Source organism: Vicugna pacos, chromosome 9 (assembly GCF_048564905.1).
Source record: "Vicugna pacos chromosome 9, VicPac4, whole genome shotgun sequence".
In the NCBI taxonomy this organism is placed as follows: Eukaryota; Metazoa; Chordata; class Mammalia; order Artiodactyla; family Camelidae; genus Vicugna; species Vicugna pacos.
Window position 1 is genome coordinate 9,223,831 of NC_132995.1, and position 25,805 is coordinate 9,249,635.

The window sequence follows — 25,805 nt, forward strand, 5'->3', positions numbered from 1 at the left end:
GGAGGAAGGGGCGGGGCTTGAAGGTCGAAATAGCGGAGCGGAAGGAGAGCCTGGAGACTTTGTAAGTTGGAACTGTGGGTGTTTCTGAAGCGGAGAAGAGACGAGATCCCCCCCAAGGCTCAAAAACTTATCTTTATTGGGAAGACTCTGAACAAACAACCTACCCCCCACCTTCAGACCTGGGGAAGGAGGGGTGAGGATCTGCAACCTCCTCCCATATGTACACTTCAGAATCCGCCTAGAGAAGGTGCCCCCACTTGTGGGAGCTGAGGCAGCTTTAAGAAGCTAGTGCAAAGGAGCCAAGCCCCTTTTCCTCTCCAGACTCAGTTTTCTCATTTGTAAAATGGGCTCAGGGGAAACCGATGCTACGGAGTTTCACGCCACCGCTGAAGATGTCCGATTCCGAAGGATGAGGACGTCGGAAGACTAACCAAAGGCAGCACAAAGGGGACGGGGGTGCTGGACATCCTGGTTGGGTTCGCAAGGCCCCTTCCACCTCCTTGCCCACCCAGCGCCTCTCCTCCAGCGCCGCGGGGGCTACGTGGCCTCAGGCCCCGGGGACAGAAGGCCGCCGCCAAAGCCCGCCTCGCGGTATTGGTTGGGGAACATGTTGCTGCCCACGAGGCTGGCAGTGCCTCCATCCCCGGGGCCCGGGGCCTGGTACGAGTCCAGAGTCAGCGGCTCGGGGCCGGGGGCCTCCCCGACCGCGGCTCCTGCACCCCCGTTGCCCGCGACAGCGGTGGTGAGTGGCGGCGCTGGGGGCAGCATGTCCAGCATGGTGAAGAGCGTGGGGGCAGCGGGGTCGTAGGCAAAGCCATCGTCCAAGAGGTCTGGCCCGCCGGGGGGCTCCAAGCCGGGGAGGGACACGGTGCCCGGGAAGAAATCTGTGTCTGGCAACAGCGCTGACGGCGGGAGGAACGGTCCTGCAGGGATGACGAGAAAGATGGAAGTGTGGTGGGCTTTAGAGTCAACCTCCGGCCAGGTCCTAATTCAAATGCCCCGTCTGGTGCTAAATGCATTATCTGTGTGGCCTCCTTAAATGTCACGGAGAAACTCTGAATAGGGACTATCACCATTCTTATTTTTTTGTTGTTGTTACAATTTTTTAAATTGAGGTATAGCTGATGTACAGTGTTGTTATGTTTCAGGTGTATAACATCGTGATTCACAATTTTTAAATGTTATACTCCATTTATAGTTATTATAAAATATTAGCTATATTCCTCGTACAATATATCCTTGTAGCTATTTTATACCTAATAGTTTGTACCTCTTAATCCCCTACCCCTGTGTTGCCCCTCCCCCCTGCCCTCTCCCACTGGTAACTACTAGTTTGTTCTGTGAGTCTGTTTCTTTTTTGTGATATTCACTAGTTTGTCGTATTTTTTTAGGTTCCACACATAAGCGATATCATACAGTGTTTATCTTTCTCCATCTGATTTATTTCACTAAGCATAATACCCTCCAACTCCATCCATGTTGCAAAAGGCAAAATTTCATTTTTTACAGCTGAGTAGTATTCTATTGTTTATATATACCACATCTTTATCCATTCATTTGTTGAAGGACACTTAGTTTGCTTCCATATCCTGGCTATTTTAAATAATGCTGCTATGAACATTGGGATGCATGTATCTTTTCAAATTAGTGTCTTCTTTTTTTTTTTTGGTTATATACCCAGGAGTGTAATTGCTGGGTCATATGGTATTTGCAAACAATATCATGATAAGGGGTTAATATCCAAAATATATATAAACAGCTGATACAACTAAACATCAAAAAAAAAAAAACCCAATTGAAAAATGAGGAAAAGACCTGAATAGACATTTTTCGGAAGAAGACATACAGATGGCCAACAGGCACTAGAAAAGATGCTCAACATCATTAATCATCAGTAAAATGCAAATTAAAACCACAATGAGATACCACCTCACACCTGTCAGAATGGCTATCATCAAAAAGACACAAATAATAAATAACATGTTGGTGAGGATGTGGAGAAAAGGGAATCCCCATATGCTTTGGTGGGAGTGTAAATGTATTGATACAGCCACTGTGGAAAGCAGTATAGAGATTCCTCAAAAAAATATAGAATCATTCTCATTTAATAAGCAGACAGGCAAAATAATTTGCAGTCAACGGGCGAGCTGTGCAACCAGAGATGAAATCATGCTCCTGCAATGCTAGGGAGTTTATCCCCAAGAATGAGGAAGAAGAGGAGGCCCCAGAGCCCCCCAGAATATAGAGACAACCCCAAAAGTGAAATCTCTGTGCCATGGGAGACCCAAGTGAGAAGTCACCAGTCCCAAAATTGTAAGAACATAAGTGTTATTATGGGAGATTTTCTTTTTGAGAGAAGACAAACCTCACCAGCAAAGGCTGATTACAGTTGTTGCAGAGACACAGTGCTGCTGGGACTCAAATTTCCCAGCCTCCTTTGCAGCTTAATGTGGTCATGTGACTAAGTTTTGCTGGCTGAAATGTGGCAATGATGGCTGGAGCTGCAGCAGCCACCTTGGAACATGAGGTGGAAACTGTGAGTTGAAAATGGCAGGAGCTTGGGTCTCTGATGGTCATGCAGCCACCAAACTGTTCCTGGACCACCTACCACTGGACTCTATTTATGTGAGAGGAGAAATAATATTCTATCCTATTGAAGTCTGTTACTTTGGGTTTTGCTGTGAAGGCAATCAAACATGATCATAACAAATGCAGGTGGCATTCCTGGTTTCTGGCAAGTTCTTTACATCTCCTGGGCACAACTCTATGCCAGCCACTGTGCTGATAAACAATTGTGTGATGTGACCACATTAAATTCTGGAAAGGATCCTAAGAGGTAGGTCTCCATCTGAAAGTTAAGTGAACTGAGGCCCAAAGAAATCACACAGTGGCTAAATTGTAGCCTCAGAATTCAAACCCAGTCTGATTCCAGAGGCCATGCTCCTAATCATTACACTACAGAGCCATGGCTGATCTGGCAGAAGGATGAGAGAGGGGGACTTTAGACACCGGTAAATTGGGGTGACAGAGCAGGTGGATGAATGTCAGGTGGCTGATGAGGAGGGGCTTCAGGGGGTTGAAGGATTGGGGGTTGAAGTTTGGTGAAATGGACTAGGATTGAGGGTTTCTAGGGGCACAGCTGTTGGGCATTGGTTACCGTTGCAGAGGGTTGAGGGGACAACAGGGGGTACTTGAAACCTCCAGGGTGGGACTGGCTGGAGTGGTCTGGGCTCAGCAGACTCTGAGTGGCTGGTGGCTGGCTAGGAGCTGGATACCATGGGGTAGCTGGAGTGTTGGGGACAGCATTCTCAGAGCTAGTGGTCAGCAAGTGGGGAGGCTTTGGATAGCAGCCAGATAGGGGTGGAACTGGAGGCTGGCATGCAAGTTGAGAGGAAAGCAGGGGTAGAACAGGCCAGACGGTGACTGAGTTCAAGGCTGGCTCTGACGACCACCTCCATTTATCCACCGTCTACTCCCTGCAACCCGTTTCACATCCATCATCACTAATCTAAACCTACACCCTGGTGCAACTCCTTGCCCTACCACAGACTGTCTGTGTGACTTTGGGCAAGAGACTTCACCTCTCTGGGCCTCAGATTTTTCACCAGTAAAATGGGGGTGGGGCTGCGGGGGATAACAACACCCACCTTGGGGGGGTGATTGCACAGATGAAGTTAGTAAGCACACACAAAGCAGTAATGTGCTCATTATACAGTGTCTGGAAAAATAAATATATTAAATTGTAAAAGGCCAGTGAAGAGGTGTGGGCTGATACTTTTCAGAGGAGCCCTGAGGTTCTGAGATGTGGAGCAACTTGGTGAAGGTCACAGCAAGTAAATGGCCTGGTGCCTCAGGACAGTATCCAGAACCGCTATTCTTTCCACTTCACATTGCTGGCCAAGTGGTAAGTCACTGGCCGTGTGGGAGCTCTTAGGGGCTAGAAGAGGCCAGAAAAAAAGGGCTGCAGCCCACCCTCAGCCCACCTCAGAGGCTGGGCTTGCCCTGAGTCAGGACCCACCTGAGCCGTGGCTGGGCAGAAAGTGATCCAGGAAGGCCGGCTTTTTCCTCCGCCGTTTACTCTCGATGCCATGGGGGTCTGAGGGAAAGAAGAGATGAGAACCCCTGGACCCCATAGCCCCACCACTCCTCCCCAGCCTAGGGTAGGACAGGAAGATGAGATCAGTCACCCCCTCCTAGGGACCTGGAGAGGGATGTGGAAAGGGGCAGATGGGACGCACCAGAGCTATTCAGCTCCCCAAGGACGTCAGGCATCCCGCGCTTCCGCTTCTTGTCCACGCCGTAGCTGTCTGTTCAGGAGATACCAGGGGCATACAAAGTAATCCATTACAAATAAGAAATTAATTAAGAATTCATTCTAGAGACCACTTAGGAAGTTGCTGAGCTGTTCTGGTTCTTGCCCAACCAAGGCAAATAGATGTCTACATCATAATCAGAACAAGACTCAAATCCACTTCTAGCTACTCTGGCCTCTTTGTTGTTCCTGAAGCATCCCAGGCACAATCCTGCCTCAGGGCCTTTGCACTTGCTGCTTCACTTCTAACCAGTTCCCTGGAGAACTGCTTAGTTATCCTCCCATCCTCAGGTCAGCTGTCCCTTCCTCCAGGAAGCCCTCCTTGATACCTAAGGCAGGGTCAGTTGCCCCACTCTGGGCAATCGGAGTCCCCTAAGTAATTCCATCCCAGTCTTTTCCACTCTGGTTGTCACTGTATGGGAACAAATGTTCCCCCCTGCATAAGACTATGAGCTCATGAGGACAGGGCTGGGGCAATCTCAGTCACTGCTGTGTCACCAGCACCACCCAGGAGAGGGCCAGGCAGGGGCAGTCATGCTGAAGGGAGGAATGATTAAATACACCCAAAATGCCATGAGATGGATACTATTACTACCTCTATTTTGCACAGGAGGAGACTGAGACTCAGAGAGGCCAAGGTCACACAGCCAGTAGGCAGCAGACCAGGATTTGAACCCCAGGCTGTGTAACTCTGACCCTGCATTCCACTTCTGCCTCTTCCCCTTTCCTCTTTGGGTGACCCCAAGCAAGGCCAAAGACCTGGTTTCTAGGGTGATGGGTCACCCTGGTTTGCCGTGGTTACCATGGTCCCGAGGCAGGTAGGTGAAGGGCAGAGGCTCACTGCAGACCCCATCAGTAAGCCGCTGCAGGAAGACGTTCACTGTCACAGGTTCAACGATCTCCAGGTCCTCGTAGGGCGGTGTCTTGAACACAATGGCAATCTGGCGGTGCACGTCGGCCTGGGAGAAGTCAGCCCGGCCTTCCCAGGAGGCTCTGCTGAACACCACTGATATATCCTCTGGCAGGAAAGTGGGGACATCAGCTGAGCAAGGGACACTGGTCCACCAGGGCCCCAACTCACTCAGCCTTCCCCCAAATCAACATCAATATTTCTAAGACTAAAACTAATCACAGTGGCAGCTAACTTTCTGTTAGCACCTACTGTGTGCCAGTCACTAAGTATTTTAGATATTTATTTTCATCTAATCCTTTAACAACCTGAAAGGCAGGTAGTATTAATATTTCCACCATGTCGGGGCCCCTAAGACCACCATCAGATTCAGTGATTCACTAAGGGGACTCACAGGACTCAGCAATATAGTCATAATCATGGTTATGATGTATTACAGCAAAAATATAAAGGAGGGAGGGGATAGCTCAGTGGTAGAGTACATGCCTTGCATGCACGAGGTCCTGGGTTCAATTCCCAGTACTTCTGTTAAATAAATAAATAAACAAACAAACAAACCTAATTACCTCCCCCAAAAAACAAAAACAGCAAAAATACAGAAGCATACTCAGTAAAGGGGAAAGGTGCCTGGAGCGAAGTCCAAAGGAAACGAGGCGTCAGCTTCCAAGAGTCCTCCTCAGTGGAGTCACAAAGGACATGCTAATTGCACCCCCTGCCCCCACCCCCCAGTTGACAACACACATGAAATGCTTCTATCAGGGAAGCTCATTAGAGACTCACTGCCCAGGGTTTTTACTGGGAGCTGCTCATGTTGGCATCCTCCGACTGACACATACCCAAATTCCAGACTCCCAGAAGGAAAGCAGGTGAGCCACACAAACCACATTGTTTGCACAGTTTAGGCAGAGCAAGCCACTCTTAATAGTCAAGGAATGGTAGGAACCCTCCCAAAATCCAAGTTCCCAAAAGCCAGCCAAGGGTCAACCTCATAAGTTGGCCTATCAAAGGATAACAGTCTCAGATCTGCTATATTAACTCTTTTCTATACATTCACTTTATTGATGGGGAAACTGAGGCTTGGAGGGTTTAAGAGACTTACCCAAGGTCACACAACTGGTAGCAGAATAGTCATGATTCAGTATGCTACTTTGCCTGCTATCTCTTTTTCTTGTCTTATTGCATTGCTTCTCATCACACTAACTCCATATACTGAGACTTTATATGTGTTGGACACACACAGATTGCCTCTAACACACACAATCCTATGGAAAAACTACATTTAGGAAGCCCATTATATAGAGGAGAAAGCAAAGCACAGAGAGATAAAGTCACTTGTCCAAGGTCACATAGTCAGCAAGTTGGGAATCCAGGCAGGCTAGAGCTCTACATCACTAGCTCCTAGGGCTTGGCAAAGTGAGCTTTTATTTCTGGACCTAGTTTCCTCACCTTAAAGAGGGAAAGTAGTAGTACTCACCTCATAGGAGTTGTTGGGACGATTAAGTGAGTCACTCCAAGAAAAGGCTTAGAAGAGGGCTTAACATAAAAGGTGCTTAGTCCATGTTAACTATGATGGATTCTATTGGCATTATGCAAAATACTAGCTCCAGGTCTGGCACTCAGAAAATCCTCAGTAAATGCTGACTCCTGGTAGTGTAGTTCTTGGGTAGTTGAGATTGCATCTCATCCTAACCCCAGCTCATTTTAGGGATGAGGAAACAGAGGCTCCGGGTAGTGAAGTCACCTGCCCGAGATCAGCCAGTGAGTGAATGATGGAATAGGACTCACATTCCCTGCCCTGACCCCCATTCCCAGGATCCTAACAATCTCCTCGGCATTCCTCAGTCCTCAGGCCAAATATCACCTCTTTTAGAAAGCCTTCCCAGATGTCTGGACCATGTCTGGTCTTCCTGTTTTTCAATCTCTGTTCTTCGTCTTCTTCCCTCTCAGTACTACCCAGGTTTGTAACTTGTATTTCTTTCCCTACCTCCCACTGAACTGAGAGCCCTGTGAGGGCAGAGCTTGGGCCTGTACCTGTCACTGCTGTGTCCCAACACTGCCTAGCACAGAGCCTGGCACAGATGAGCCACCCATTAACAATTTGCTCTTTCATTCAAAATTTTATAAGAACCTCCCACTCCTGGGTACATAACCAAAAGAATTGAAGACAGACGTTCAAACAAAAACTTTGTTCATAACACAAGTGTTCATAACAACACTATTCATTTGCGGAAATACCGCAAATGCCCATCAAATGATGGATGAATGGGTAAACAAAATGAAATCTATCCATACAATGGAATATTAGCCATAAAAAGGAACGAAGCGCTAATACAGGCTACACATAGATGAATTTTCATAACATTATGCTAGGTAAAAGAACCCAGACACAAAAGACCACATATTGTAAGATTCTATTTGCATAAAATGTCCAGAATAGGCAAATCCATAGAGACAGAAAATAGATTAGTGGTTGCCAGAGGCTGGAAGAGAGGGGAATAGGGAGTGACTGCTTAACAGGTATGGGGTTCATTTTTGGGGCGATGGAATGTTCTGGAGCTAGATAGCAGTGGTGGCACAACAGCGTGAATGTATTAGATGCCACTGAATTGTGTACACTTTGAAATGGTCAAAATTTTTTTGTTTTAAGAGTGAAACTTGTGGCAAAAAAAAAAAAAAGAATTACTGAAAAAAATTTTTTTCCTGAGAACCTCATGTGTGCTTGGCCCTAGACTGGGTGGTTCTGGGGACACAGTTGCTCACCAGGATATCCTCAGGTCCTGCCCTTACAACCCAGTGGCGGGGGCCGGGGGTGGGGTAGAGACAGATGTTAACTATATAACCATAGAATCTGAGAAAAGATTGTGGGGAGGATTCATGAGGCTGTGGCAGGTTGTCCTACTCTCCTCCCCTCTCTCTGCCCTCCTGCCCCACTGGCCTTAGTGTTCTTCCAACAGCTAGACCAGCTCCTACCTCAGAGCCTTTGCACCTGCTGTTCCCTTTGCTGGAACACTCTTCCTCACATGGCCACACAGACTCTTCACGGCTCCAATAGTACCTCCTAAAAGCATCCTCTCTGGCCCCTCTAAGTAAAATTGTGCCTCACAACCCCTCTAGACATTCCTTTCTATCCTGTTTCTCAGTATTATTTATCTCCAAATACCACTTTTTCACCGTCTTCCTGAATTTTTTTCAACTCTCTTTATTTCTTACTTTTCCTCCCAAAAGAATGATTATGAGCACAGACTGCCTGGATTCAAATCCTGTCTCTACCTGCCTAGCCATGTGACCTTGAGCAAGTTCCTTAACTTTTCTGTGCCTCGGTTTCCTCATCTGTAAAAGGGAATAATAGAATCTACCTCACAGAACTCTTAGGCAAAGAGATGATTGAATAAATGATGTATACAAAGTGCTTATGACAGAGTCTGTCATATATTAGGAGCAAGCTAAATGTCAGCTTTTCTGTTGGTGGTGATGTTATTTATAAAAGAATCACATGACAGAATACGCAAAGGACAGAGAAAAATATATACAATAAAGGGAAAGCTCTCCTCAGCCAGGCAGTCTTGGGTGGGTTTTTTTTTAAGCCCTATTTGAGGAAGGGACATTTGAGCAGATGTGAATCAACTGGAAATGTCCCTTGTTTTCTTCATCTGTAGCCCCTATCACAACTGTCATAAAGCATTTATTTATGCAACTCCACAATTTTAATATCAGTCTCCTGGAGCTCCTGATGGCAAGGGCTGTCCAGCACCCAGCATGAGCCTCCTTCTTTGTTCGTGAATGAGCGAGTGGGTGAGTGAGTGAGTGAGTGACTCAGTGAGTGAATGAATCAATCAGCTGTTTCTGACTCCAAAACAGGAGTTCTGGGCCCTTCCACTCCGCTGCCCAGGTTAGCCAGCTCTTCCTCATCCTCTCACCCTTCTGGGCTCCCCGGCTGTCCCTGTGAGCCACCAGACCTCACTCCACCCCATCGCTGCCCCAGGCCCCTCACCTTTCTGCACCTTGTCGCACAGCAGGTAGAGCTCCTCGCCTCCCGTGCACGGCCCGCTCTCCTTGTTGATTCGGCAAATCCGCAGCTCTGATGTGTTTGTGGACTCTGGGACAAAGGAGAGCAAGGAATATATTTAAAAAAAACAAGGATTCAGTCATCAAACCCTTACCAGGTACCCCATGGGTTCCCACCCAGGACCACAGAGAGATGAGAAACAGAGAAGCCAGGTTGCCTGGTCCTTCTGGAACCCATGGTCCAAGTGGAAGAGGAGATGCCGAGGCACGAGAGGTTAATGGACAATCACAAGTCCTCTGTGCTGAGATCTGGTGAATGTCTGGCCAAAAGGGAGATGCTCAGACCTCAGGGAGGGGTTGGTGGGGTCAGGACTCAAAGATGATTCTTAGATGAGGGCTAACAGGCCTGAAACTTGTAATGGACACACGCTGTTTTGCCTGTCTAGTGGTCCTGGCCCTTTTTCTGTTAACAGCCCCACAACCTTCCTTCAGCAGACCACCCCCCACCTCAGTCGTGGGGATTGGGTAGGGCTGAGCCCACTCTCAGCTCAACAGTGATCCCGTGCCCTAGACCTGACCAATCAGAGCATTGCCTCCTTCAGGCCATAGCTGATTGGTCAGAGAGGAGCACATGACTAAAACCAAGCCAATGAGAGACAGCCCTGGGACTCTGAGCCAAAATACTGCATAAGAGAATCTCTCTTTGGGAGTGGGGGAGAAGTATCAAGCTGGTAGAATGTAAGACTAGAGCTGCATACAGTTATTTTGCCCCCACATGAGAGGACCCTCCCCAAAATGACTCTAACATGAAGGAAGCATAGCTGAGAGACAGAAAAAGACAGATCTCTGATGACATCACTTAAAACCTGGATGCAGCCAGACCTGAAGATCTGTGACACCTCTGGATATTTTTAGTTAATGGAACAAACAAATTCTTAAAAATTTTCCTTATTTGAGTTGCAATTCTATTTCTCACATCCATAAAAGCCCTGATTAAATCAATATTCCTCCCCATTCTGATGCTTATGGCAGTCACTGCAGGCTGGCTAAAATCTAACAGCCATTCCCAATCCCTTCTTCTATGCCTGTACCCCTCTACAGAAGATGAAAATTTGCTTTCCCAGATTCTTCTGCAACAAGAGGTGGCCATGGGCCCAAGTTCTGGCCAACAAGACATAAGTAGACATCTACCAGAGTGATTCTCAGGAATATATTTTTTTCTCTATAAAAGAGAGAGATACCCATGCTGCCTCTTCTCAAGGGCTGCCTAGTATAGTTGTACTGGTTGTGCATTCTCCAACACTAGAAGGCCCTGTTTCCACAGGCTACATAGTAAATGCTGATCCCTAGAATTGGGTAGTATACAGCCTGCACATCATACAGGGCGACACTGCCATCATGCCCTGAACACACACGTGATGTCTGGAGCTGTGGCAGACTGCTCATGACCATGAGGGAAAAGCCAAGAGAATCATAGAGCTACTGAACAAATGCCCTGATAGAACTGAGCAGCTGAATTCATAGGAACAGACTTAATAACTGAGACCAAAAAAAAAAAAACCTCCCTGTTTATTTGTTCATGCCATTGTACATGGGGCTTTCTGGTACCTGTGGCCAAGAATAATCCTAATGGATACAGCACCCTTGACTCACTCTTGTCATAGACGGGCTCAGAGAGCACAGGGTCCATCCTGCGCAACTGTCCTTGCTGGTCCCTATATGAGGCCTGGAAGCAGATCCTCACGACATTCATGTCCACCTCCTGATGGTTCTTTAGGGACCCAGCTGTGGGAGAGATGTGGGAACGCTGAGCATGGGGGCTGAAGACCATGGTTGGGGAACGGCAGACAGGGAAGGGATGGGGCTGGGGAGATGGCGGACACTGGAGAAGGTGAGGGGACAGGGCTGGCAGAGGGCAAGGGGTTGGGGGAACAGGATGACCAAGCTAGGCGTGGGGACTCACCATTGTAGGGGTCGATGCCTAGCTGAATCTTCCGCTCAATGGCAGCTTCGATCTCCTTCTTCCTCACACACTGGATGCCCAGGTTGTTAAAGCTGAGTCGGGGGAGGAGGGGTAGAGGGAGGGACTCCTGAGGGGGCAGGTGTAGCCTGAACCCACAGGCAGTCTCCAGCAGAAGCTGCCATGGGGCTCAGGGTCTCAGATGCTGAAGCACCCCAGGCCCAGGGGTCCCAGCAGGGGGAGAGGACTGGGGTGTGGAGAACTCTTAGGAGAACCTGGAAACACACTGTATCTCTACCACATGAAAACACTGGCTCACCTCATTTATAACAAGAAAAGAACAAATTAAACATCACTGTGATGCCAATTTTTTTTAAGCTCATTGAAACAGCAAAGATCAAAATGTTTGAAAATACCCTCTGCTGGTGAGGTTGTGGGGAATTAGGCGCTTTCCCTCCTGGCTGGCAGGACTGTAAATTGCTCTAGCAATCACATATTGGAGGGCAATATGGCAGTACTCATTCATCCTACCAATATTTTCTGAGCACCTACTGTGTGCCAGGCGCCAGGGGATACAGCAGGGAACAAAAGAGACAAAATCCCTGCTCTCATGGAGCTGACATTTTCCTTAAGTTTATAACCCATGAAGAGTATAAATGCACAGACTTGAGGGCCAGCAATTTCATTTGTAGGAATTTATCCTAGAGAAAAAATGAGATATATACATATAGATAGATAGATAAAGATACAGATATATAGATGTATATATATGTATATGAAGCCATTCATGGCAGCACAGTTAGTAACAGAGCCAACAAGAGACTGGAACCATTGTGGGTGCCCATTAATAGGGACTTATTCAATTAACTGTGTAGATCCATATAGTGGAATACTATGCAGCCCATAAAAAGGATGGGACAGCTCTAAATGTACTGATAGGCATGATCTCTAAGATGTACTGGAACATAAAAACAAGGTGCAAATGTTGGCTACCACTTATTAGGAGAGAAAAAAAATATATGCATGGCATATCTTTAGTTGCCTCCAGGACAGGGCACTGTGCTGAAAGACCAAAGATGGAAGGAAATTTATTTTTCACTGCACATCCTTTCTCAACCTTTCAATTGTTTTTAATGAAGGTACTGGGGATTGAACCCAGGACTTCGTGTATGAAAGCATGCGCTCTACCACTGAACTACACTCTCCCCCCTTAATGTTTTAACTTATCAACAACATATAAATTAAAAGCAAAAGAAGGAATGGGCCTAGCAGTTAAGGAATGGACCTCTGCCATTGGCCACCTGGGCTCCTTCACCTCTCTGAGCCTCAGTTTCCTCCTCTACAAAATGAGGATAAATACAATGCATGTGAATAATGTGTGTGTGTGTGGCAGGGTTCCAGGCCTAGGTAAGACCCTCCACCCACCCTAGACCTCAGTTTCCCCGGAAATGCAGTGGGGACAATCTGGCTAAGCTGTCCACTTCCTTGCCCTAAGGTTTTCCGGGGTGATCTTCAGCCCCTCCAAATCTCCATGATGAAGGGTGAAGGGTCAGGGTCAGGGGGTGGGTACCTGTGCCGGGGGCTGACGTGAGGCCGGAGCCGCACCCTGCAGACACCATCGGTGCAATCTTTCCCCACGAGGCTGTGGGGGTGAACTCGATGAGGCCAATCCTTCCACACCAGGCACGCGGTCACCTCCACCTCCCGCAGCCCTCCACAATCCCGGAGCTGCAGGAAGACAGGGGCTCTTGGGGTCCCATTGCAGACACCTGCACCCATCCAAACTCCCTGGGGCCTCCCTGGTAGCTCCCCACCCCCTCCCGCTGGATGATGGAAGAGTGTTTAAGACCCTTCGGAGATCCTGAACCAGAAGCTTCCAACATGGGGGCCTCCTAGCATGATAGCTGCCCCAAAGATGTGCTTTCTTTGGTCATTCAACTTAAAAAAAAGTTGGATCTCCAAGTATGAGCTACAGATAACATACTAATGATAAGGGGAGAGAGGTACCTTTACAGGGGAAAGACCTGTAGACACCACCTTAACTAAGTGACCAAGGTCAGCATCACCAATATGGGGCCAAAATAACACAGGCATCCCCTGATGGGAAGTGCTGGAGGGGACACAACATCACTTCTATGATGGCCCCTCCAGAAGTGCATCTAATCATGAGGAAACATTAGACAAGCCCAAACGTGGGTCATCAGTCAAAAATATCAGTGTCGTGGGGGGAGGGTATAGCTCAGTGGTAGAGTGTGTGCTTAGCATGTATGAGGTCCTGGGTTCAATCCCCAGGATCTCCACAAACAATAAATGAATGAATAAACCTAACTACCTTCCCCCACCATAAATAAATAAATAAATAAATAAATAAATAAATAAATAAATAAATAAATAAATAAATAAATAAATAATTTTTTTTTTTCCAAAATGAAAAGTTGGGGAAATTTTGGAGCCTACATTTAAAAAGTACGAGATACCACATTATTCCAGATTTCCAGATTCTCTTTTTCTAAAAGGAAGTTATGGCAATGGGGGCTGGAATTCTACCCAGCAGCCACATGGGGCAGCAGATAGACTCCAGCCCCGTTAGATGGGGCCCAGACCCACTGGGCCACTTGGCTTTCGTAGGTCACCTGCATGGCCCTGCTGGCACCGAAGGACCACTAAAGCCTGCTCTGAACCTGTAAAGCTCATGCCTATAGAAGACAATGAACAGGTGCGGCTCAGTGGGAGAGTACTGCCCTCTAGGGGGCATCTGAGATACTGGGGGATGATTTTGGTTGACACGGTGTTGGAGACCCACAGCAGGCAGTACACAGGGCCAGAGATGCTACACAGGACAGTCCTACACAAGTCCTGCAAGAATTCTGAATGTCCCGCCAACATTCACGTCAGTGCCAAACCTGTTTTAAATGGTCAGAACCCAGAACCTCTCCCGTTTTACATATACAGTATTTTCCCCATAACTTTCAAATACACTGAATTTTCCAGGACTGCCATCACCATGTTAATTGAAAGAAGACTGGATTTCATTTAGACTGAGAATTGTTCACCACTTTGGAAAATCCTGTCATCAATGGCCACCCTGGATGTGTGGCACTCAAGTGGCCAAGTCCACCAGGCTGGCTCAGGCTGCATTCATGGCTGCTGTAGTAATGAGGTCAAAAGCAACCACTACTTTGTTTATGTTTCCCTGGGGCTATGCCTGAGCATTTATATCCTGAAATAAATGTCCTTGTATATACTGTACAATTTTCCTTCTATTTCTCCTTGACACTGAAGGTAGGGCATTATGGATTTGGGGGATGGTTATGAGCAGAGGTAGGTAATGTTGAGTCAGACAGGGTTAAAACCAGCTCCCTGCTGTAATATTCAAAGATTCTGAAAAGCTCCAGGTCAACAGTCTCAGGAGTCATGAAGACTGCAAGGCTGAAAGCTTTTCCTCTTAGAGATGTCACACGAGATCGTGGATAAAACATTAGGCCCTAGAGTTAAGTCAAACCTTGTACCAAATCCAGGCTCTACCACTGGCCATCTGCATGATAAATCTCTCTGGTCTCACCATCCTTATCTGTAAAATGGGTATTATTAAGTACCTGGCACACAGGAGCACTTAGTAAATGGTAGTAATTACTAGAATAAGTTTGCTGTGTACCCCTGCACATGTAACTTGTGAGCCTCTCTGAGCCTCAGTCTCCTCCTTTAAAAGATGAGGATAAAAATACTAAATACAAATTGAGAGTCAGGCCACCCCCTATTGTTGGATGTTTGCTCCTCTAACTCTTTGAACTCAAAACCAACACAAAGCTAGACTAATTGCCTGGAAAGACCTAGACATACAAAGTTGGAGAAAACACAGCCTCAAAGTAACACCCCACAGATAACTTACTAATTACAAAGGGAAAGCTGTACCTTTACAATGGAGGGACCTGGTGGTCACTACCTGTTACAGGCTAAACTGCACCCCCCCCAATTCATATGTTGAAGCCTAACCCTAGTACCTTAGCATGTGACTATATTTGGAGACAGAGCCTTTGAAAGAGGTGAGTAAATTAAGAGGCCTTAGGGTGGGCCCTAATCCAATCTGCCTCATGTCCTTATTAGAAAAAGTAATTTTCTTATAAAAGAGAAAAAGAAAAGAAAAGGTAATTTGGACACACAAAGAGACACCGGCACCAGAAGGCAGCCATCTACGAGCCGAGGCGAGAGGCCTCAGAGGGAACCAAGCCTGCCAATAGCTCGATTTCAGATTTCCAGCCTCCAGAGCTGTAAGACAATAAATTCCTGTGGTTCACGCCACCCAGTGTGATATTTTGTCATGGCAGCCAGAGCTGATTAATACACCACCTTAACCACAGGATCTGACTCAGCATCAGATCCTTGGACCGACTGCCACCCCACGTGCCTCGATGTGAGACTGAGAAGGCCACAGCACCACCTCTGGGGTATTCCCTCCAAAACAAATAATTCGATCTAATCAGGAAACAGCCCATAAACCTGGAATGTAGGCCATTTTACAAAACACCTCACAGGACACCTTTCCTGTCTTCCACAAATGTCCATGTCGCAAAATGCAAAGACAGACTGAAGAACTAACCCAGGTCAAAGGACACCGAAGACACTGTCTTCATCTATTCAGGCTGTATGGGAAAAATACCGTGAACTGGGTGGTGTATAAACAGCAGAAATGTATTTCTCACAGTTCCAGAGGCTAGAACTCCGAGATCAGAGTGCCAGCACAGTTGGGTTCCGGTGAGAGCCTCTTTCGGCTGCAGATGGTGTCACCGTGTCCTCACCTGGCAGAAGGGACGAGGGCACTCTCTGGGGTCTCTGTTATAAGGGCACTAATCCCAAAGACCCCACCTCCTAACACCGTCTCACCTTGATGGTTAGGATTTCAATATACGAATAGAGGGGGGACATGAACATTCAGACCACAGCAAGAACTGACAACGAAATGCAGCATGTGATCTTGAACCGGAAAATAAACTTGTGGACAAGAAAAACAATGGCTATAAAGGAAATCCAGGGACAGCTGGGATCGTTAGAATATGGACTTAATATAAGATAACATCCTTGCATGAATATTACATTTCTAGAGTGTACTAATGGTGTTGTGATTATATAGGTCCCACATTGTAGAAAAAAGTCCTGGTTCTCGAGAGATACACATTTTAGGTGAAGTATCATATCTCTGACTCACTTTCACATCTCCCTCTATGAATGTCTACACAAAGACAGGGAGACAAAGCACATGCCAGCAACAAGTGTACAGGTGTTCATTGCATGATTCGTGTCTATTTTACACAGGTTTAACATTTTTCCAAAAAAGTTGAGACGTAACGTTAAAAAAAATCCCATCAAACTGGAAAAACACAAAGTGCTTAAAGATAAATAAAGGGCTAAGAAATTGCCCCTCAGTGCAACCCAGTGATGAAATATACATTTCAAAGTAAATCATTCTTTTGACCAAAATGTCCTGCTAACATGCTACTTTTGGCCGCAGTGCCTGGAGCCAAATCAAGTAACGAGAACTACAGGCACCTGGCTGAGTGAGGGGTCCTGCACGCCAGAGCTGGGCCATCTCCCTGGTTTCCTCGCAGCATTCTGGGTGGGGGTGGCAGTGGTGGGAGTTTCATCCCCATTTTACAGGTGATGAAACTGAGGCCAAGAGAAGCACTAGATTTTCCCCAATCCATACAGCTGGTAAGTGGCAGAGCCAGGACTCAAACCCAAGTCTTTCTGACCCTAAAATCCAAATGTGTTGGGGTAGGACAGGATTGCTCTGCTAATCACCCAAATAAAGCTCAGCATAAAAATCCCATTGAGGGAGACTGAGGGAGAGGAGGGGGAAGCAGGAGATCTCACAGGAGGGAACTGGGACCTGGGGTGGAAGGTCAGGGAAGGCATCCCTGAGGTGACCAGGCTGCAGGCAGGAGGAACAGCACAGGCAAAACCGTGGCGGTGGCAAGCGAGTGAGTGGGGCTGGGTGGGAACAGGCAGCCAGACCATGAAAGGTCTTAGAAGCCTAGGGAGGATCTTGGGGCTCCTCCTGAGGGTACTAGGGAGCCAAGGGAGGGTTCTGAGCAGGGGAGAGGAGCAGATATGTAATTTCACAGCACCCCTCTGGCTGTCTTGTCAGGGACTATCTAGAGGAGACTCGGAGCTGGTCACCACGGAGGAAACTGGAGGTCAGGGAGCAGCTGGGGCCGGGATCCAGGGCTAGTGGGATGGTGAGTACACTGTTCAAGTACCACGAACATTTGGGCAAAGACTCAGAAACACATGAAGCCTCCACATTGGAGAGGCACAAGGAACCAGGCCCCTCAGACATCAATGGGAGAGACAGTCCTGGGTGCAGCCCCGGTGGAAGGCAATGTAGCAATAACCATCAAATTACCTTTGCCCAGCAATTCCAACTCCACTTCCAGGAGTTGCCTGAGTGACACACATGAACTGAGTCGTTCTCTACAGCCCTGCTTGTAATAGTGGGAGACAGGAAACAACCTAAACGGCCACCAATAGACTTGCACAGTATATTATTACACATTCACACAGCGAGGTGAAAAGATAAAGAGAATAAGGCAGCTTCAGTCACCCTGATGTGAGCTCAGCTCCAAGACATACTCTTAAAAAAATTTTGTTGTTGTTGTTAATGGAGTAGTGTGCTAGGGACTGAACCCAGGACCTCGTGCATGCTGAGCATGCGCTCTACCACTGAGCTCTACCCTCCCCTCAGGAACTCTAACCTTAAGGCCGCGCTTCTGAGCAAGGAGGCTACACCGCCTTTACAGCAATGATAATTTTGCTCAGTCCTGTAAAACTGGAAGAAGGCCTTTCTTTGCATGCCCTTTTTAACTTAAGGCCAGGTGAGAGAGCATCATCCGCTCCAAGAGCAAAAGCGGTGATAACAATCACCACAAAACAGGAATAGATGAATGCGTGCCTGTGAATCTTGGAGGTGGGGAGGGCGCGAGCCCCACCGCCCCCGGCCCCGGCCCCGGCCCCGGGCCCCACCTCGATGGCGGGCAGCGTCTTGCTGGCCTCGGTGCTGCTCTCGCCGAGGATGCTGCCGGCCGAGCGGCCCTCGCACTCGTAGCGGAAGCGCATGCCGCGCTGCTTGGGCTGCTCGGTGATGACCAGGTGCGGCCGCGGCCCGGGGCCCGGGGCCGAGGGCACGAGCCGGCCCAGGGGGCAGCCCCAGGGCGGCGGCGTGGCCGGGGGCGGGGGCGCCGCGGGGCCCAGGGTGACGGTGCTCAGGGAGGCCGCCCCGCGAGACACCAGGCGCGGCAGCCCCTCACCCGGGCCCGGCTGCGCCCCCTCCAGGCCGAAGCCGTTCTCCTTGATGTACTCGTCGATGATCTCTGTGGGGGAAGCGAAAACGGGGAGGTGATGCTGGTTAGAAAAGAAAAGACTTTTTACCCGCAGACTTGTGCTGCCCTCGCTTTTCCCCGTTCATATTTCTTCAAGACATATTTCTTGTGGGCCGAGGGCAGGGGCTTCAGCTCCGAACACAGAAAAGCCCCTGTCCTCCTTGCAAACAGCACCCGCCCCCCAGCATCCCCCAGTTCTTGAAGCCGGAGACCTGGGGAGTCGACTTGGTTTCTCCTTCCCCTGCACTCTCACATCCATTCCCCTCCCAAATAGCTCCTGAATCCCTGCCTCCATCACCCCTCACCTGGATCAAGGTAGGGTCAAGTGACAGGTACCCCGCCTCCATCTTGCCCCATTTAATAACAACATGAATAGCAGCTGCTCTGCCCGCGCCGTTCCTATCTCAAAAAGCAGCAGCAGCAGCAGCATCCAGATGCTCAAGCTGGAAGGATGCATATCTTTGCCAGTTACTCATGACCCCGATCCGTGAACTTCTGCATCTACCTCAAATATATATGCACATTCTGCTTCTCCCCACCCTCACTAATTCTACCCAGGTCCACCCTCCATCATTCCCCCTCTGAACCACTGCTTCCATTTCCCAACTCGCCTCTTCCAGTCTGTCTCCCAAACACAGCCAGAGGGAGCTGATGTCAGACGCTGTCCCCATCCACTCAGAAGCCTCCTGTGACTCCCATCTCCCTTAGAGTCAAAGTCAAGGTCTGATCTACCGTGTCTTCCCCAGGCCATCTCTCCTTCTTTCCGTTTATTTCCTTCACAGCCCTCAGCCCAATCTAACATTAGCTTGTACTTTATTCCTTTTCCGACTGTCTCCCCCACTAGAATATCAGCTTCCATAGGGCAGGGACTTTGATTCATGGCTGAATCCCCGGTGCCTAGAACAGTGCCTGGCATGCAGCAGGTGCTCAATATAATTCACTGAAGGAATGAACAATAGTCATAGTAACAGTAACACTAAAGACAGCTGACATATACTGAGTCTTTGCTAAGTGTTAAGTGCTGCTAAGTACCTTGTGAGCACGTGACTTTGTTAACAGCCCAACAGTCCCAGAAATTACACTGTGACCTCCTCCCCAACAAGGAAGGCCAAGATCCCCACGTGAGCACTTGGATTCCTCACCCTCCCCACAAAACGGCCCTGTGATACTCACCCAATTCATCTGTGGAAGAAAGAGAAAGAAAAAGATGAGCTCCAGAAAGTGGTCAAGACTTTTGTCTTTTAAGACAGATTCCCCAATCCCATCCCCTCCTGGAACCCGTCCCCCTTCCTCCATCCTGGGAAATCCAGGGCTCCGACTCCTAGGGTGTCAAACCCCAACCCCCATCTCCCCCTCCTGGTCTCCCCTCCCTTCAGCTCCCAATATTGGGGTCCCAGGCTCAGGCTACCCCCAAAGTCCTTCCTAAAAATATGGGGATTATGAAGCACTGTGGAGAATCTAAGGAAAAGCCAATGGTCTTATCACCAGGGAGAAAAATGGATTCCCAGGATTCTAAACAAAACGTGGGGGTGTACCACTCCCTAAAGCCCATCCTAGACCCGGGAGGTCACTGGCTGGTGTCTGAAGATCCAAGGAGGCTGGTCCTCCACCTCCAAACAACCGTGTGCTCTGCATCCTGTGTCCGTCCCCCAGCAGTGCCCACCTGGTATCCAAGATTCGTCCCTACTTCCTGAGTGGGGAGTAATGACAATGCTGGGGAAGCCCCTTATCACCTCCTCAGGAAAGCTCAGTCCTGGAAGGGGCTGAGGAGGAACTGAAACCAACCTCCTGTCATTCCACAGACAAAGCATGGATGAGCCCAGAGCAAGCAAGTAAGCCTTTGGGTCACACAGCAAGAGAGGGCAGGCCAGGGCCAGATGTCCCACCCAGGCTTGCCTGTGCTGGTCACTGGCCGCGGAGTGATCGCCGACCTGCCCTGCTGCCAGGCCTGTCCTCCTCCTCTGCTCTCAGGGAGTGGCTCCTGGCAGCCAGACCTTTGCTCCTTGAAAAGCACTTTTCCTGCACCCCTTATCTCATGCAATCTGTGAAGTCAGAGGAGGTGGGGGAGGACATCCCCTTTTGGCAGATGGGGACACTGAAGCTAGGAGTGAGGAAGGGACATGCTATAGATCTCCAGCAGGGCCAACTTCAAGTCACTTCAACTTGGAAAAACCTCAGGCATCCATGCTGGATGACCTGTGGACCTAAAGACGAGTTCGACTTTGTCTGAACCCTCAAGGGGCTCCCAGGCTGTTGGGGGAAACTGAGGCAGGCGTGGCTGAAGCTTTGCACTGCCCCAGTTCAAATCCTGGTTCTGTTCCTTGCTAACTGTGTGGCCTTCAGCCCATTACTTAACCTCTTTTTGTGCCTTGGTTTCTTCATCTATAAAATGGACGCAATAATAATGTCTGCCTCGTTGGGCTGTCGTGAAAATTAAATGAGCTAACATAAGAACCGCCATGATAGTGGGTGACAAATAAACGCTGGCTACTACTGGGTAAGGAGTTGAGAGACATTATTTTATGGACTTGGGGAAACTGCTTCCCCTCTCTAGGCCTCAGTTTATCTGTCTATAAAACGGGGAGGTTGGAAGACATGGTTTCACAGTGTGGAATGTGGAGTCACACAGATGTTGGTTTGAATCTCAGGTGTCACTCCCTGTCTGTGAGGCCTTGGGCAAGTCGCCTAACCTCTCTGAGCCTCCTTTTGTAGAAAATGAGGTCTAATATATCTTAGGCATTAACATAAAGATTTAGGATCACTCTGGGAAATTGCTTAGCACAGGGTCTGACCACTTCAGGCCCTTCATTAAGCTTAGCTAACATTATTATTATCTAAAATCCTCTTTCCACCAGGAAGTGTTAGGGACTTCTCTTTATTCAAGGCTTAGCTTAAATAACAACCTGCCCTCCCCAACCTTTCACACAGACATGCCATCATTCAAGGGCAGTCAGGATGGGCCACCCTGAAGCAGCTATGTCTTTCCTGTCTCAGGGCCTTTGTATAGACTGGTCTCTGCTGCATACTCTTCCTTCAGTTCTTTGCATAGCTTCCTCCTCCTCTTTCAGGTCCCTGCTCAAATGTCACCTCCTACATAGGTCTTCCCTGACTATTTTATCCAAGATAACCCCCAGAACCCCTACTCTAGTCACTCGCAGTTAGGTGCCTTAGTTTTATCATTTTCATGGCACTGATTAGGATTTTTAAATTTTTTAATTTATTTTTTGAGTTTATTTTTTTAATGGTATTACTGGGGATTGAACCCAGGACCCCATGCATGCTAAGCACACACTCTACCACTGAGCTATACCCCAACTCGGATTAGGATTTGACATGACCTTACATTACAGTGATTCACATCTGTCTCCTGTAGACTATGAGCACCAGAGAGTAAGAAACATGTTTGCCCCACCCCCACTGTATACCCAGGGCCCAGTATGTGTCTGGCCTATCAGAACGAGGGAAATTTTCCCTCCCATTCTATCTCAGTAGTTCTCCTATCCCCACCATGTTGTTAGATGTCACTCACCCCAAGATTTATTCATCATATTTTATAATCTTACATTTTATTCATTGTGTACATATCTGCCTCCACATCTAGGTAGGGAGCTCCATGAGCGCAGAGCCAGGGCTATCTCAGTCACCGCTGAGTCCTCAGCACTGCCCAGCACAAAGCCAGGTACGGAATAGGCACTCTTGAATATTTCTTGAATGGATAACATCAGAAATTACTCTCAATTGAAACCAAAGATCTAGGTCTTGGGTCAGAAAAGTCTCAGCCTTGTTCCTGCCCAGAACCAGTGATTGGCAGTACCTGTTCCCAAAGCCATCTCCCACCTTTCACTATCTCCCAAACATGTAGACTTGTTAGAGAACCCACAGAGCCTCCTCCACAGCCAAGCCAGTACTTCCGGGGTCCATCCCAAGAGTCTACTTCCAGAGACAGGTTCAGAGCCAGCCCACTGGGGCCACTGGGTTTTCATGGCAACAAGACTCAATTCCTCCCTCCAAATCCCAGCAAATTTATGAGAGAGGATGTCAGCCTTGGGGCATGATTCTGCATTTCCCTGGGCAACACTGAATTTTGGATGGCACAGTAGGAGGGGCCTTAAAGACTCAACATCTCTTGGGAACTTGCAAGAAATGCAAACTCTCAAAGCCCATCCCAAACCTATTAAATCAGAAATTTGGGGGATGAGGCCCAAAAATCTGTTTTAACAGCTCTCAGGGTGACCTTGATAAACACAAAGGTTTGAGAACCACTCTTATAGACTAATAATAGTAATTATTATTATACCACTAACAGGTAACACTTACTGAGCCTTTACTGGGTGCCAGACACTGCTTTAAAAGTTTAACTGTATCAGCTCATTGAATCCTCTCAGTCTCCTTACAAGGGAGGTATTGATATTACACCCATCTTACAGATGAGGAAAACTGAGTCCCAGAGAGTGGAAGTGACTAGCAAACATTCACACAGTGAGGGGGTGGTGGCACCAGTATGTAATTATTACCCTCTGCACTACCATGGTGAATCTGTAAAGAGGACTGCTCTTACAGAGTGAACAGGTGGTTAGCTTTCCTTGCTCAGCTCATCATCACCTAGGAGGTAGGGACATCTGGGGACCCCATCTCAACAGTCAGGGAGGGACACAGGCTGTCAGAGGAAAGCTGAGGTGGACCTCCACAAAACCCCCACACAGAGGCGTGCACAATGCCACCTCCACAGGATTCCCCTGTGCCCTGTCCTGAGCGTGCAGATGGGCAGGAACTGTGGAGGGCTGTTCACCTGTGGTCCTGGAAACGGCGAGCGAGAGCGAGGAGAGGTCAGCGGACCCTGCAGGGAGGGAGGCATGTCTCAGGAGGTGACGGAGATATGGCGAGAAGCCCAGGGAATCTCCCAAGCCCCACCTTGTTCCTCTCCTGGCCCCGCCCCTTTGGACCAGGCCCCTCACCCTTATCGCCCGCACGGTCCAGCCTTAGTTCCTTTCTTAACAGGTTCCCTAGTTTTTGTCATTCACCTCGCTCTCCATCACACGCAAGCCCTGCTCCTTCTCTACCTTAAGAAGGTTGAGGAGGCCCTGGAGGAGCTCTTCTCAACCTCAGTTAGGAAACCCCCCACTCCTTTCCTTATTTCAGGGTCAGACCCTACCCCTTCACTTTTCCAGTGTCAAGCAGGTCCCCTTCTCCCTCTCAGACCCTGCCACTTCTCTCTTGAGGCAAGTCCCACCCCCTCTTTCTTCTCAGAGTCAGGCCCCGCCCTCCTTTTTTTCGGAACAGGCCCTCTCTCCGCTCTCTGCCAGAGTCAGGCCCCGCCCCTTCTCCCTCTCCGAGTGCGGCCGCGCCCCTTCTCTCCCTTAGACACCGCCTCCTTACTGAGTAGGAAGGACCTTGCTTCCTTCTTTGAATTAGGCCACGCCCCTTCTTGCTCTCACGATCAGGCTCCGCCCCTTTCTGTGAGTCAAGCCCCTCCTTTTTCCCCACTCTCAAAGTCTGGCCACGCCTCATCCCTCAGGAGCATCTCCCCGCTCCTCCTTCTCCAAGTCAGGCCCCGCCCCCTCCTCTTCGCGACGGGCCCCGCCCCCTTCTTTGCCTCAGGGTCAGGCCCCGCCCCCTTCTCACTCTATAGTGGGACACCTCTCTCTTACCGTGGGCCGGACTCGGTCACCATCCCCTGCCTCCTTCCTTCCTTTTAATATAGTGTCCCCAGAACCCTTACACACTCCCCTCAAACCCCTAGACTCCTGTAGGAACCCTCAGACTACATCGGGACCCTCAACTCTCGCATCTCCAGTCCCTCCCCAGATTCCTCTCCTGAACCTCGGCCCCGCTTACCCAAAGCCCCCAGCTCCGGCGCAGCGGACGATCTGGCGACGCGGCGACTCGGCATGGCCCGACCAGTGGGGACTGACGGCACGGAGGCCAGCTCAGACCAAAACACACACGCGGGTAGGCCGTGTGGCCAGGCGGCACGGTCCAGCGGACGACTGCGGGTCGGAAGAGCGGCGCAGGGGCTGGGGCCGCAGGCCGGGCTGGACGCGCGGCGCCCGGGGTTGCGGGGGGCGCGGGGCCGGGCCGGGAGGGCGGCGGGCGGGGGCGGGGCGGCGGAATTCCCCGGCGCTGCCGGCCTGCGCGCTCATTGGCCCGTACCCCGCCGTGACGTAACGCAAGGGGAACGGGAAAACCCCCACGCGTCACGTGGTCGCGGGGGCGGGGCCGGCCGGGAAGAGGAGGCCGGGCGCACGGGAGGGGCCTGGCCGGCGACGCTGCCCATTGCTCTGGCCGAGACAACTGAGTCTCGCTTGTGGCCCCTTACAACCTATCCATGGAGCAAGTAAGGAAACTGAGGCCTGCCCCCAACGTCTGCCTACGGGACTTGACCTGTTTCTCTGGGTGGAAGGGAAGCTTCGGGATCAGGAGGTTGCCAGGGCTCCATAGCTGACGTTGATAATCTTTTTGAAACTTCCATGATCTCTCTACACCTCAGTTCCTTAAACTGTAAATTGGCAGTGAAGATACTTAAACGTTTAAAGCTAGAATGTCAGCTCTGGGATTTGTCTGTTTTGTTCCCTGCTGTATCCCCAGCACCTAGAACAGCGCCCAGAACACAGTAGGTGACAAATGTTTATTGAATAAATGGATGGATATTTTATTCCTTCCCACAGCGCCTTCAAGTTTCCTAATAGCCCACAGCAGTTTCAGCCTGAAGGCTCAGTAACTCAGTCTGGGAATAGTAACAGCATAGCCCCCAGTGTACATACTGAGCTGTGTGCCTGACCCCTGGGCTTACCTGGGGGCCTCACAGATGCCTCACACCTTGCATCAGCATCAGAGGAAGGTGCTAGGATTATTGCAGAGAGGAGGAGACTGAGGTTCAAAGAGGGGCAGCCACTTAGATCGTATTTCTAAGCCTATCCCTAAGAATGACTGGATGACTGTTGGGTCCCAACTTGGATGCTGGGCACCCTCAGACACCAGAGCCAGGGTTTGACTTCCTACATCTGCTTGTGAAAACTTTGAGTGTTCCACCCCTTTGCTTCATGGCCCACGCAGACTCATTGATTCATTTAACATTTATTGAACACCTGCTTTGTGCTAGAGCCTGCCTAGGTACTAAGGCGCAGCACTTACCAAGCCAGGCCTGGTACCTGCCCATGGGAGGCAGAATTGTGTAAAGCAGTTCTCAAAGTGTGGCCCCCAGCCCTGCAGGTGATACAATGTAAGCTCAAGTTGGAGAGCTACTGT

General features: G+C 49.2%; 1 protein-coding gene across 2 annotated transcripts; it reads right to left on the minus strand.

Moving 5' to 3' along the window:
* Positions 1–114: 114 nt before the first annotated feature.
* RELB (RELB proto-oncogene, NF-kB subunit) lies at positions 115–24,638 on the minus strand. 2 transcript variants are annotated; one of them, XM_031681902.2, is made up of 12 exons: positions 24,396–24,638; positions 23,350–23,397; positions 19,734–19,742; positions 18,205–18,551; positions 12,758–12,915; positions 11,191–11,282; positions 10,881–11,012; positions 9,214–9,318; positions 5,115–5,330; positions 4,239–4,307; positions 4,019–4,096; positions 115–923 (listed from the first exon to the last, which is right to left on the minus strand). In XM_031681902.2, exons 1-12 carry the CDS (start codon positions 24,448–24,450, stop codon positions 538–540), a joined length of 1,695 nt encoding a protein of 564 aa, XP_031537762.2. In that variant the 5' UTR covers positions 24,451–24,638; the 3' UTR covers positions 115–537. The 2 variants fall into 2 exon arrangements, with proteins under 2 accessions (XP_031537762.2, XP_072822966.1); XM_072966865.1 differs by lacking the exon at positions 19,734–19,742 and having other exon boundaries at positions 24,396–24,617.
* Positions 24,639–25,805: the final 1,167 nt, after the last annotated feature.

What these genes read in the sequence shown, in the direction of transcription:
- RELB (XM_031681902.2), bottom strand. Translation starts at nt 24,450, where the DNA reads ATGCCGAGTCGCCGCGTCGCCAGATCGTCCGCTGCGCCGGAGCTGGGG. An exon ending in AGACGCTGCCCGCCATCGAG is followed by an intron (nt 12,916 to 18,204) that starts GTGGGGCCCGGG and finishes GTCTTCCTGCAG; the next exon opens with CTCCGGGATTGTGGAGGGCT. An exon ending in AGGCATCGACCCCTACAATG is followed by an intron (nt 11,013 to 11,190) that starts GTGAGTCCCCAC and finishes TCTCTCCCACAG; the next exon opens with CTGGGTCCCTAAAGAACCAT.